The sequence below is a fragment of the Herpailurus yagouaroundi genome, unplaced genomic scaffold (genome assembly GCF_014898765.1).
Source record: "Herpailurus yagouaroundi ecotype Mexico unplaced genomic scaffold, PumYag 159, whole genome shotgun sequence".
Classification (NCBI taxonomy): Eukaryota; Metazoa; Chordata; class Mammalia; order Carnivora; family Felidae; genus Herpailurus; species Herpailurus yagouaroundi.
In genome coordinates, this window is record NW_024412400.1 from 64188671 (window position 1) to 64202407 (window position 13737).

General features: G+C 38.7%; 1 protein-coding gene across 1 annotated transcript in view; it reads right to left on the reverse strand.

The window, feature by feature from the left end:
• Nucleotides 1-12868, reverse strand: part of SLC2A2 (solute carrier family 2 member 2) — a 30229-nt gene extending 17361 nt beyond the window's left edge. The window contains exons 1-3 of the mRNA XM_040480734.1: nucleotides 12752-12868; nucleotides 5213-5305; nucleotides 1474-1736 (exon numbers count right to left, since the gene is read on the reverse strand). Of these exons, the coding sequence (XP_040336668.1) occupies nucleotides 1474-1736; nucleotides 5213-5305; nucleotides 12752-12766 (371 nt within the window). The 5' untranslated portion in view covers nucleotides 12767-12868. The remainder of the gene's footprint in view (nucleotides 1-1473; nucleotides 1737-5212; nucleotides 5306-12751) is intronic.
• Nucleotides 12869-13737: the final 869 nt, after the last annotated feature.

A 13737-nucleotide genomic window follows, 5' to 3' on the forward strand; every position in this document is an offset into this window, starting at 1 on the left:
AACTTGGGGCTTGAACTCATGACCCTAAGATCAAGAGTCACAGGCTCCACCAACTGAGCCAGCCAAGTGCCCCTTAAATTTTTTCTTTAAGAATGGGAAAAGGTAGAAAATATCAGTAGCTGGTGAAAGAATTGTTTGGTTCATATTATAAAATTTAACTTTGGGTAATTTTATTTATTTTAGAAATAATCTAGAAAAATTTCCAATTACTGCTTAAACCAATTTGGTTCAAATTCAAATTATTTAATTTTTTAAACAATTTAAGTCAGTTTATGAACCCTGTAACTTATGGATTCTAAGTTCAGCTAAACACGTGTAAACTGAGAAAAATGTGAGAAACTGACTCTTTTATGGTAGAGGAATGTCCCTTTCAAATAAGAACAAGAATAAAACTTAGGTTATTAGGCTATTCAGTATTTAAGAAAACTTCTTACAGTCTTGTTATATAAAATCTCCAGTGCAAGAGGAAGAAATTTTCAGTACTTTAATAACCAGAGAGATAAAATTATAATTTAAAGTAGGAATTTAAAAAACTAAATTAATTTTAATCCAGAATTACTAAAATAGATGCCTATATCATTTACATCTTTAAAGATTTTTGCATTTTCTAAATTGTCCATATTTGCATATTTATTTTTATCATCAGAAAAAATATAATTAATAAACAAAAGGTGGCCTCAAAAAGTAGAAAATAAATCTAAAAAAAACCCAACCATTTGATTTTTCTGATTTTTCTGATTTTTCTGATTTTATTTCCTCTCTCTGGGGGTGGGGGCAGAATCCCAACTTAGTATGTCACATGACTAAATGAAAGAAATTTGAGTCTGAAGGAGTTCCTGTGATGTTTTAAATCCAAAACACCTGGTAAAAACTAGAGTAAAGAAATGGAGACACTATTTGTTTCATCTCTGGTTCGGGCTTTGACATAGCAGTAGCAGCAGCTAGAAACCCAGGCCAACTGTATTGGGCAACTGAGAGTTAGGGATATTGGTTTGACCTTAGGACTTGACTGATCCAAATGCCAAATTCTAATTTGAAAATGAAAAACTGGGGGTCTGAGAAATGGAGTGATTTGGTGAAGCAAACAATGGATTCCCTGGTTAAAAATTTCACTCTTGGCTTTTCCATAGTTCTTGAGTTAACCATTTGTGTAGTGGTTTCTTAACATATTTTTAAAACTAATGAATTTAGAGAATCAAAGCATTTCTGTGGAAATACACACCAAATTCAGTTTTGCTATGAATGCCTCCACAATTAAGCAGACTAGGGCAAGAGCTTTCTCCATTATTCAGTCTAAAACCAACCTAACTGATAGGGTCATGAATTGAAAAACAAACAAACAAACAAACAAACAAACAAAAAACAACTTCTAAACTATTCCACAAAAGGAAAGATGATTTCTTCCTAAACAAAGTCTTAACAAACCCCAAATACTAGTTTCCATGTTTATGCTTATTTATGAAACTTGCCTACCTTCCAAGCTGGTCTCCAAGCCACCCACCAAAGAAGGATGCAATCATTCCACCAACTGCAAAGCTAGACACAGACAAGGACCAGAGCATGGTGATGAGGCTAGTAGATGTTGTAGTCTCTTCCTCCGCCAAAGAGGTTGGTGTTGAATCCCTTAGGTATGGGATTGTGGGCAGGTCATTTGTACTGTTGATAGTATAGTTGTTGATAGCTTTTCGGTCTTCCAGTGGAATACCCAAAACATATTCATAATGGGATATTATTACCTGGGGAAATAAAATAAAGAAAAATAGCTCCAACATCTCAAATACTCTATACATTTTTTGTTTGTTTTTCCTTTAGAATGTTGGTTAGGTATTTAAAAGTGTCATCCCAGTTATGTGTGTTATATACATGCAGTCACAGATAGATTTATTTACAGTTGACCATATCCTGTAAAACAGAGGTTGCAAATTCCAGTGCCTACAGGAACTAGGCAGCAACAAATAAGTGAAGGAGAACCTTGATAGCTAGGAGAACTGAAATACAGTCTCTACTATTGAGACTATAATAGTAAGTGGGCAAGGTTATAGCACTGGAAAGCATTTGCCTCACCTAAAGGAGGAAGCTGCAAATGTGAGACTAGTGTTTCATGACCTTTAATTCTTAAAAAGAAGCCAGAAATCTTGGGGTGCCTGGGTGGCTCAGTCAGTTAATCATCCAATTCGTGGTTTCGGCTCAGGTCATGAACTCTTGGTTCGTGAGTTCAAGCTCTGAATCGGGCTCTGCACTGGCAGTGTGGGATTCTCTCTGCTTGGGATTCTCTCTCTCTGCCCCTCCCCTGCTTTCTCTCTTTCTTTCTCTCTCAAAATAAATAAATAAATAAATAAATAAATAAATAAATGGAAAGAAACCAGAAATCTGTATTTTTATATAAAATTCTTTAAGTTTTAAATGCAAGCACCTATTCAAATGGAAAATATTCTGCAGGCTAAAAAGACTAGGTGCTGTATCCTTGCTAGAAGTATGCTATAAATTTAGCAATAAACTTCCTGGCATCCAGCTCAAAGAGAAGAAAACAATCCTGTATCCTGATGAATTTCAAAGGTAAAAACAACTCAGTGGCCCCTCAGAAGGTGTTGGGACCTGAAGGAATTTTTTTCCTCTGGGTCCCCACAGAGTTCGGTGTGTAATACAATGAACAATTCTCAGAACTAAATTTCACAGCACCATTATTTTATCATGTGTTTCTGAAGAGGCAAAGATCCTACCAAAATATAATTTAGTAAAGGCACAGCCTTCAGGCTTCCTTCTTTATCCTTCCTCTCAGTGATGATTTGTCACTATTGAGTGGTCTGGGAGGACCTCTGACAAGGACCTGGAATACAACTGACTAGGTTGACAGTCATAGGGTAAAGCCCTATGTGGTAAAGTCAACTGAGTGAGGGAGGGAAGTGACGTCCTCTTATGATAAAAGAAGTCTGACCATGACATTACCTCATTAGCAGACCACTCTATAGGGATAATATACATAGAAAAAAGGCTAGAAGGAAACATCCAAAATGTTCTCAGCTGTTTGCTCTATGTGGTAGAATAATTATAGATGATTGTTTCTAACACTTTCTGTAACAGGTATGTCTAGCTTTTTGTTTTTCTTTTTTAATTTCTTTTGAGAGAGAGAAAAGGAGAGTGTGTGCATGTGCACGTGTGGGCAAGTGGGGGGAGAGGCAGAGAGAGAGGAGAGAGAATCCCAAGCAGGCTCTGTGCTGTCAGTGCAGAGCCCTACTCAGGTATCGATCTCATGAACCATGAGATCATGACCTGGGTTGAAATCAAGTCAAACGCTTAACCAACTGAGCTACCCAGGTGCCCCTGTATAATTTTTTATAATCATAAAAAAGTGTGACTTTAAAATACCCTAAAATAATGCCAAATGTCATCCCACTAACAAAAACAAATGAAGCTGAATGATTATTGTTCTATAATGGTGTTTTTTTGTTTTTTTTTTTTAATTTTTTTTTTCAACGTTTATTTATTTTTGGGACAGAGAGAGACAGAGCATGAACGGGGGAGGGGCAGAGAGAGAGGGAGACACAGAATCGGAAACAGGCTCCAGGCTCTGAGCCATCAGCCCAGAGCCTGACGCGGGGCTCGAACTCACGGAGCGCGAGATCGTGACCTGGCTGAAGTTGGAGGCTTAACCGACTGCGCCACCCAGGCGCCCCATCTATAATGGTGTTTAAGTGGCTTGTTAAACACAGAAAAGAGGGGCTCTAGATAAGGCACTAAGCCGGATGCCAGTCGGGGATCCTGTTTTCAAGTCTGGCTCTAGGACTTGGATTGAAGGAGGGGAAACCTTAGACTAATTTCCCCTCTCCTTCCCTGGAGAGGATGGTTTAAATAGAATGTGAAAAGATCTTCCACAAAAAAGAGGCTTGCTGATTCTGAATTATGGTGATGTTGAACCAAATTTCAAGAAGACTGGTAAATTGGCATGAGTTGTCATCACTCAGAAAAAAAAGCCATGACCCCCAGCATTATCATCTAAATCTCTCACCCTCGGCAAGACCATCACACCCATGAGAATATTATGCGGCACCTGACCAAAGCACATCTTCTGGTCCAAGGAGCAGCCCTTCCAGGGTTGTATATTCTATACATACGATCACAGGTAGATTTATTTATTGTTGACCATATCTGTGGCCAGCACATATTTTCCATGGAGCCCAACATTGTAAGAGAAGCAGATGAAATATGATTTATTCATAGAAGGCACCCAACAAATGCTTGCACTTTCACCTTCTGCCACTCCTTCCCCCCACCTTCTCTCCTCTCTTTCTTTACTCATGGAACACTTTATTGAACCCTGTTATGCCAATGACAGGAAGAGGAATGAGACATCAATCCTGACCTAAATGACCCAACAGCCTTCATTAGAGCAAGGGGGGTGAATTCCTGGTTTCCCCACTTACAAGCTGTGGGAGCTGAGAAAAATGACAGCCCTCTCCTATTTATTCATTGGATACCAGAGTAGGGATGCACAAAATAAATGAGAAAAGTTATAGAAATTATTCAATATTAAAAAAAATACCCATCCAAATAGTTATTATGGAGAAAATCCAAATTTTTATTGGACTTCTTGACTATTATTAAATAGTTTCATATTATTTTTCTTTGAATTAGCTATGGGAGACAGAAGTAGGAGGAAGGACTAGGATGTTTTTAGTGTTAAGGTTCCTAAAGGTTTTCAACTGACCTAGAATTGGGTATAATAAGGTTTTTAGAGGTCAAACTAGGGAGAACATATGTTAAAGTGCCCGATGCACAGTGAGTTGGTGCTCAGTAAAAGTTAGTGCACTAAAATCCTTCTATTGCTTCCTCTTATTCCCTGGCATTTTTCATTCATTTTTCCACTCACATATGGCGGGGGGCTCTGAATCAAGGCTGCAATAAGCTCTTCAGTTTTTAAAAACAACATCAATAGGCATGTGGTATTCTGGCTAGAGTTTTCTGTGAGCTCAGCAAACAGCAGAGTCAGAGATCAGGAGTTGTTTATTGCCCTTTCTTTCTTTGTGAGGGTGATAGAGGAGTCAAGGCCAAGTTATCAGCTCTGAAACCACGCACATGGTGCCTGACAGAATGCTGGGATTACCCTGTGTTCTCCACGTGGGCACACTTTATCTCTGTGTATGAGGAACACAGATCTTTCAGTCACTGACAGAAATCGCCAAAAAGAGAATTGAATTGTACGTGTTTCACTTGCCTCTTGAGGTGCGTTGATCACGCCAATATCATATCCAAACTGGAAGGAACCCAGTGCAGCTGTGACGACAGCGAAAACCAAAGTCCCGGTGACCTGTGGGGAATGAAACACAGGACTGGGAAACACTAGGCAATTTCAGTTACCTGCCATCCTGTCAGTCTGCAGCTTGGACTTCTGACAGGCTCCACAGGCTGGTTCTTGATCCTTGATACTCATTCACAGTATGCCTTATGTTCCCAGCAGGCGTCATTCATACAGGAATGTAAAAGCCATTCATCATGTCCTCTACACTGCTAAAGCTGAGAGAAGTTTGGGACAATTTCTTCCAAGAGAGGAACGAAACATCCTTTTACATATATATATATATGTATATATATATATATACACACACACACACACACACAAATATATATATATATATATATGTATATATATATTTAAGATTCAAAATCAGGACTGAGGACTAGAATTGCTACTGACTGAAGGCAACTGCCATGGCAAAAACAGTTTATATCATTGGGAGAAGTCAAATAAGACACCAGTAACAAAGAGATAGGGGGCGCTCCTGGGCATTGCTGTTGTACAAAAACACCTCAAAACTCATATAAGAGGCATAGGCCAGGCTTTATCACAACCACATCACCTTCCATGTAAGGATAATTTTCAAGATTTGCAACTAGTTGAACCTAGAGCTATGGATTAAAGCATGTTCTTTTCTTCCCAACTCCATGTAGCTATAAAAAACAGTGTAGAAAGGAACATTTATTCCCTTCAACTCATAATTACACGTCTGACCATCTTAGAGAAATCAAATCATACATATGGAATCATGTTTCAGGATATTTGATGAAGCAGTGTGTGTGTGTGTGTGTGTGTGTGTGTGATAGAAAAATTGTAGAAAGAACCTAAATGTCATTCAGTGGAAAATGGCCAGATAGACTCAAATACATCATAAGACCTATAACTTGCTATGCTGCAGTTAAAAAGAATAATGTGACTGTTATGTACTGACTTATTGTTAAGTGACAAATGAAGCTGTGTAATCTCATTAATATTTTTTTAAAAAGGCTTAAACCCAAGTTCTTTGATTTGTGCATGTTGTATGTAAGTCATAGAATATTTTCTTGAAGAAAAAATAACAAAAGGATGATCGTTGAGGAGGAATATGAGACTAGAGAAGAGGGTATTTTTTCTTTTATTTATACTATGAGTCATTTTATGAGGAAATAATTTCATATAGAATTACATAATTTAAATGTTTAAATAAATAACATGGACTATTGTAAAAATTCCATTGAACGAATGAATGAGTCATATCAACATGGATTCCAGTTCCCACTCTGATATTTAGGTAGTATGTGACCCAAGCCACTTCTCCTATAGGATCCTCAGTTTTTCTCGAAATTGGGGGATGATTGTAAACCCCTACTCCAGCATGAAAAATAGCTTATTAGTCAGGTCCCCTCATTCCCTAATAAAGCTAGAGATCAGAAATTTCAGTGTCCTCATCCACAAAGTATAATCATAGAACCAGCCTGAGAGCCCTTGAGGTTAGAGTCTAGTGGTCTTATAACCAGACCCGAGTTAGAGAGCTTGTTACAGGTGTAGCTTCCTGGAGTTCACCCCAGACCTATTACTGGGTTGGACTCTCTGGGGAGAGAATTGGGAATCTGTAGGTTTGTCCTCTTTCCACTAATTCAGAATCAAGTTCAGGTGGCAGCTCTGTAGACTTTCCTTCCCAGCAACCTCCTTCCCTGAAAGGACTTAAAAACTTTCCCCAAAGATATGATAATATTATATATGTATATCTTAAAAGAAGCATATATGTCTCATATAATATACATTATATATTGAGATATAAACCATATGTATATTTATACATATACATAATAAAAGAATTGTAAATAAATTCAAAGTAAAATGTACATGTGTGTATACATACACACAATATGCTACATGGTGTATGGGATTACCAGAGATTTTGAATTATCCTTTAACATGTAACTAGATCTCTAATACCTAGTGCCTCAGGCAGCCAAAGCTAAAATGAGTTCCATTTACATGGTTGGTGGTTTTTCCTCAAATACTTTTTCCCTTCAGCTGTTTCCAAGGACAGGGAATTTCATCCTTTCATTTTATTTATAGGGAGTAACCAGCAGCAGCAGTGAGGGGCCCTGTGGGCACCTTGAGAAGGCTTCAACCCACTTCCCTGATAGTGTCTATCACTACAATCTAGACAATCTGATATTAGGTGCAATGCAAACACAGCTTCAAGGCCTGATACTGAATATTTATGCCTAGTGCATGTCTATTCATTGCTCTATGTGTATCATCTCTTTTAACTGCTCTCAGTTTTCTCTTATTTGTCTAATAAACGAAACTAGTTTATTATCTTATAGTTCTTGTAGGTCAAGAGTCTGGTATGAGTCTCACCAGACTAAAATTAAGATGTTGGCAGGTTGTGTTCCTCTCTGGAGGCTGTGGAGGAAAATTTGGGTTGATGGTAGAATTCTGTTCCCCATGCTTGTAGAATCTGTGTTTTTGTGCTGGCTGCAAAGTGAGGGCCATTCCAAGCTCTAGAGGCCACCACATTCCTCGGCTAGTGGTGCCCTTCCCCTGTCTTTGTGGCCAGAAATGGGTCAGTCAGGTCCTCACACTAATCCTGACCACTGCCGGAAAAGTTCTTCCCTTTGAAGAATTTGTGGGGTTAGATTTGGCCTAGCTGGATAATCCAGGGAAATCTCCCTATCTTAATGACATTTGTAAAGTCCTTTTTGCCATTTAAGGTAACATATTTACATATTCTGGAGATAAGGTAATGGCCATCTTTGGAGAGCCATTTTTCTACCAACCACACTTCTCATGACAGCACCATCAGCATCCCTATTTTATAGGTAACTACACTAGATTAAGGTCTCAGAGGCAGGAACTTGTACAATAATGACATGGATCCAGACCTTATGCTTTTAACTAATGGGTTATTTTGCATTTTTCATTGGTCAGAAATAGACATTCAAAATTCAAGACATTCAAAATTTCATCTAGTTGGTCAGATAAGGAGCAAACATTTAAAATCTAGGATCATTATCTTTCTCAATAAAAAAAATATATATCTGGGGTGCCTGGGTGGCTCAGTCAGTTAATCGTCCGACTTCAGTTCAGGTCATGATCTCACAGTTTGTGGGTTCAAGCCCTACATCAAGCTCTGTGCTGAAAGCTCAGAGCCTGGATCCTGCTTTGGATTCTGTGTCTCCCTCTCGCTTGGTCCCTCCCCCACTCACACTCTGTCTCTCTCAAAAATAAATAAACATTTAAAAAATATATTAAGAGTGCACATATTTATAGAATTTGCAAGTGTGACGCTGAAACCAAATCACCAATACACCCAATTTCAAGTTCACTTTCCCACTACCCACCACACAAATCCCCTCCTTCCTCATCTACCCACAGAAAACTTGTGAAGTTTCTGTACAAAAATACAAAAGGGCCAAAGTTACTCAACTGCTCATCTACAATTCAGTTGAAGAACCTCATGGCCTTCCCACCACCAAATCCAGGGCCATGATATACTCACCCAATTTCTTCCCTTCATCTCCTTTTCTTCCTGTGGCAGAATGTCCAAGTACTTGGTGTCTTAGTGACTGCCCTTCCCACTCCATCCCTGGGCTTCTGCTCTCTGCTGGCTCTCTCCTCCTGCCCCCACCAGACAATCATATAGTTCCTCTCTTCTTATTTTAACAATCCAACTAGTCACCATGCCAATGGTGAGCAGGGGTGCTATGGAAATGGAAGTGGGTGGTGAAGGTGGTGGCAGTAGCAGATTTGGTCCCCCATAATTTCCATTGGCCCGCCCCTGCCACTCCAAACAGCGTTAGCTGCTCCTACATTACTTTGATAAAAACGAAATTTAATTTTCAGAGATCGAAGTTCTCTGGAGCTCCGGTCCCATTACTTTCTAATCACATTGTTCTAAGTCATTACTGTAGCAATTCTGGGGCTGCCCCTAAAACCAATTTCTCATTTTATAGGAATAACAACCACAAAAACAACAAAAAGGAACTGTGAAGGAAATAGTTTTTAAACATTTAGAAATCTTAGAGTGTTCTTAAAGTCCTTGTCCTCTGGTCTTCCTGGCTTCTTTTTTAGAGTTGGCTCTGGTCTTGTCATGCCAAGGGAAGCTGCAGTCTCCCCACTTTAGCTTCCTAAGATGGAAATTTCATCTAGTTGGTCAGATAAGGAATAATGTTATCAATTTGAAGCAGGTCACTTGAATTCCCAACTGAAGCGATAGTTCTAAATATAGAAGTCTCTGGAGCTGTTTGATTTCCTTCCTTCCTTCCTTCCTTCCTTCCTTCCTTCCTTCCTTCCTTCCTCTTTTTTTCTCTTTCTCCCTTTCTCCCTTCCTCCTTTCCTTCCTTACATTCTTTCCTTCTCTTTCTTTGTTTTTCTCTTATTTCAGGTTTAATTACCCTCTCTGAACTTCACTTTAAACCGGTTCTTTGCTTCCCATCTTTTCTTTTTCAGTTGTGAAATGAAAACAGGTAACATTTATAGTCAATCTTCTGTGTGGTTTGGCACCAAGCTTGGTCAAAGAAAGTTTCGTTTATGAGAGGGAATACATCTGAAGACTGCTACCTTTGAATTAGCTTGTTAACCCCATCCATTAAATCTGATGCCTAAGAAACTGACTCAAGGTTAGGTACATAGGAGCTAATGAAAACAGTGAGAACTTAGGATCTTACTCTGTACAGGTTCTAAATGGTTGCCTGTTCTTTCAACAGCCTTGTAAGTAGTAATTATTATTATCCTGTCACATATGGAAAAACCAATACACAAAGGGTAAGGAATTTGTCTGAAGGCTAAATACCTACAGAATGGCTGAAGATCTTCAAGCCTTTTCTCTTAGCTTCTTCATGGGCTACAAGATATCTTAAAATGACTACCTTCACTTAGAGCTTAACACTTTTAAGTTAGAGAAACTAGATTCCACATCCAATTAAAAATCTGCTGCTGGATAAATGTGGAAGTATGTAGACTAGGCAAGTGGCTGAATTCTAACATAAAAAAAAAATGTAATGTTTAATTTGTGGCTTAGAAATCAAAAGGGTTTGTTAAATAACAAAGAGACTTAGAATTCAGGAAACCTCAAAGAGTCCCAGCTAGGCCTTTAATAACCCTGAGCCTGTTTCTTTGCCAAAAAAGTGGGTATAATAATACTTAATGCATAAGATTATCATAAAGATTAAACAAGATGCATAATATGGTCTTTCTATAAACAATAAAAGGGCTATAAAACAACTGCATCTTTAATCACATTAGGATTTTTCATCTCTCTTGTCAACCAACCACCTTTCAACTTTTCATACATCACCAGTAATCTTCACAGCAATACTACAAAGTGCAGAAAGTTATCTTCATTTTGCAGGTGAGGAAATCAGAGCTCACAGAAGATTAAGCAATATTCCAACTACAATACAGCTAATAACAGATATTCTAGTGTTGGAACCCAGAGCTGGTGTTTGTAAGCTCTCACTGATAAACGCAAAAGCAGATTTTCAGCAGCTACTGATTGACTAGGTCAGGAGGAAAAGCTGATGTCTTCCCTCTAAACTGCATGACTCCAAATGAGAACCTAAAGGTGATCTTGCATCCAACTTTAGAAAACCCCACGGGCCTCTCAAGCCATAGGATTTTCAAGCTGAAAGGGGCCTTAGAGAACAGAGGATTCTAGTCTAATTTCTTCATTTTTTACTTGAAGAAAATGAGTTCAAGTCTCTTGTCTGAGTTATATAGTGCATTATTGGGCATATCCAATGTGGGAACTCAGGTCTCCTGACCCTCAGTTCCATGTTTATCCCACTTCTTTCAAAGTCTGGGCAGATTTACAAAGCTGCAACATTGTGCTTTCCATCAGTTCGCATTATTTCTGGGTTCCATTATTAGGCAATTCCTTAGTTCTCAAGAAAAGCCCTATGACAGTTTCTCAAGCTCCCAAAGGAAATTTAATCATAGTTCAAAATGAAGCTTGAGCACTTACTACATGCCAGACACTGTGGTAAGCACATTATCTTCCCTTTTGCAGTATCTTCCAAACTCTAGTTATTTGAACACTACCTTTATTATTTTGCCAAATCTACATACCATCTGTATAGTTATTAACGTAATATTTGTCTTCATATCATCTTGAAAGTGTTAACTGCTTAAGCTTTATCCTGGGCTGTGATAGGAAATCAGGGTGTCCTAGTTATTTTTAAAATATGCAGCACATAAATACATAACTATTAGCATTAACAGTCATCTGAACTCTGTAATATTATCTCATTTAAATACCCCCAGACCATAAGAAACTATTGTTTTCCCTGCATATCCTATGTCATATCCTTCTATTGTAGCCCAATATGTTTGCATTTTGTCACAATATAGAAAACCCAAGCTTGCTTAAATAACTCTGGTCTCACGGCAAGTAAGTAGCATCACCATACTCTAAATCCAAGCCTGGCTAACTGCAAAGTCTTTGCTCCCAGCCTCGTCACTTACTGACATGAAGAAGTGCTTACAGAAAGTTACATCAGGTCAGAACTTTAGGGGTCCTACTCTTCCAGGGCCACAGATTTACCCACATGTATGATTATGTGCAGGGGTGGGTGAGTTTGGTTGGGGAAAACTTATAAGGGAACAACAGCACTATGACCTTTTTCTCTTTAAGTTTTTATTTTGGAAAATATCATATCTACAGAGAAGCTGAAAAAGTAGTGCAATGACCACTCCATAACCTGTGTTCAAGGATGGTTCACATTTACACTTGTTAAACTTGCACTGTGTGTGTGTGCACGCGTGCATGCACATGTACATATGTATATCTGTTGTTTTGTTAGAATCATTTGAAAAGAATTTGCACATACTAGTGCCATTTCATTCCTAAATACTTTAGCATGTACTCGTTTAGAACAAAGACATTCTCCTACATAATTATAATACCATATCACACCCAAGAATGTAATAGATATACTAATATTATCTAATAAGCAGCCCATTTTCAAAATTTCCCAACTGTCCCCATATTGTCCCTTACAGCTCTTTTCTTCTTTCCAGGATCTAAGATCACCTGTCCCATTTGGTTGTCAGTTCTTAGTCTCCTTTTATCTAGAACAGTCCTTCTACCTCTTGTTTTTCATTCATTGTCATTTATTAAAATTTCAGACCAATTTTCACGATTAGTTAGATTCAGGTTAACCTGCCCCTTTTTTTTGCACATTCCTTCGGTAATATGGTTATGCAAAATCACTTGAGAAAAAGTTACACAGATTGGTCAGAAAACAGTAAATATCCTTAAAATCCTGAATAGATACATGATGTAAAATCCTGAATAAAATATATATTTTAGCAGCCAGATGAACTATCAGTTGGCCAAGAGAAGTAGCTTTGATCCGTGGTAGCAACACCCAACATTCCCCAAATCCTCCATATGGTCACCAACTTGAACGAATCCCCCTATTCATTTCCTCAAGCCCATTTAAAATAAACATAATGCTGTTTTACCTTATCTTTTGTCATTTTACCAGTTGGAGTCCTCCTCTGAATTCCAAGTCCTGTAGTGAGTGTGGCACACGCAGCTGGCCAGCCTCTGCCTTTCTCCAGCTTTCTACTAGTTATACATTAGAGGAGGAGGAGCAAGGCAAGGAAGCCGTGTGGCCATGTAAAAGTCCAAATCTAATCTTGGCAGAGGCTGATATTGATGAGAATGTAATCAATAAATGCTTTGTCTTAGTGACTTGTGGCTTCAATGCCTGTGTACCAGCAAAAGAAAATTGGAGTAGGTCCCTTAGGCATGAGTTACAAAGCAGAGATGGTCACACTTTAAGACACGTTAAGTATGCCAGTAATCAGAGATAGGTGAAAAAAGAAATCGTTGGGGTCCTTTGTAGAAGGTAAGATGTGCTGGGCCAACATACCATGCTGTGGGGATGACAAAGACAGGGAGAAGGGAGGACACTCCATTCTGCCCTGTAGAGAACCAGTACAGTGATGTTTTTGCTTTCCAGCTGGGTTTGTGTAGCCAGAGGCCATTGCAGTCTTGAGTGGTTCACGTGAATGAGCTTTGGAGAGCTGAGAACTTGGGTTTGAATCTCAGCATTTACTGGTGGTGTTATTAAGCGGCTGGCTCACAGTGACTTTTCTGTGCCTTAGTTTTTTTCACCTAATAAAATGAAAATAAGAGAACACACGTTGTTTTGTCATGTGGATTAAATGTCATAGGAAACTGCTTAGCATAATGCATAAGTGCTCAGCAGTGTTGGCTATTATTATTATTGTTTTGGTGTATGTCAAGAGACACTTGTTGGAGTGGGGTTCTTAAATAAATCTGCCCATATGGCTTGAGTTTGTGCCCTTCTGTGTCTCCTGTATGATATTTAGTCCCTATGGGAGCCCAGGTGGCATCAAAATTGGTTGAACTTGAACTGTGTTTGGGACGATTGTCACTGGCTCCACTGAGGCTCAGCTGGAACCAGGTCCTAGGGAGGAAA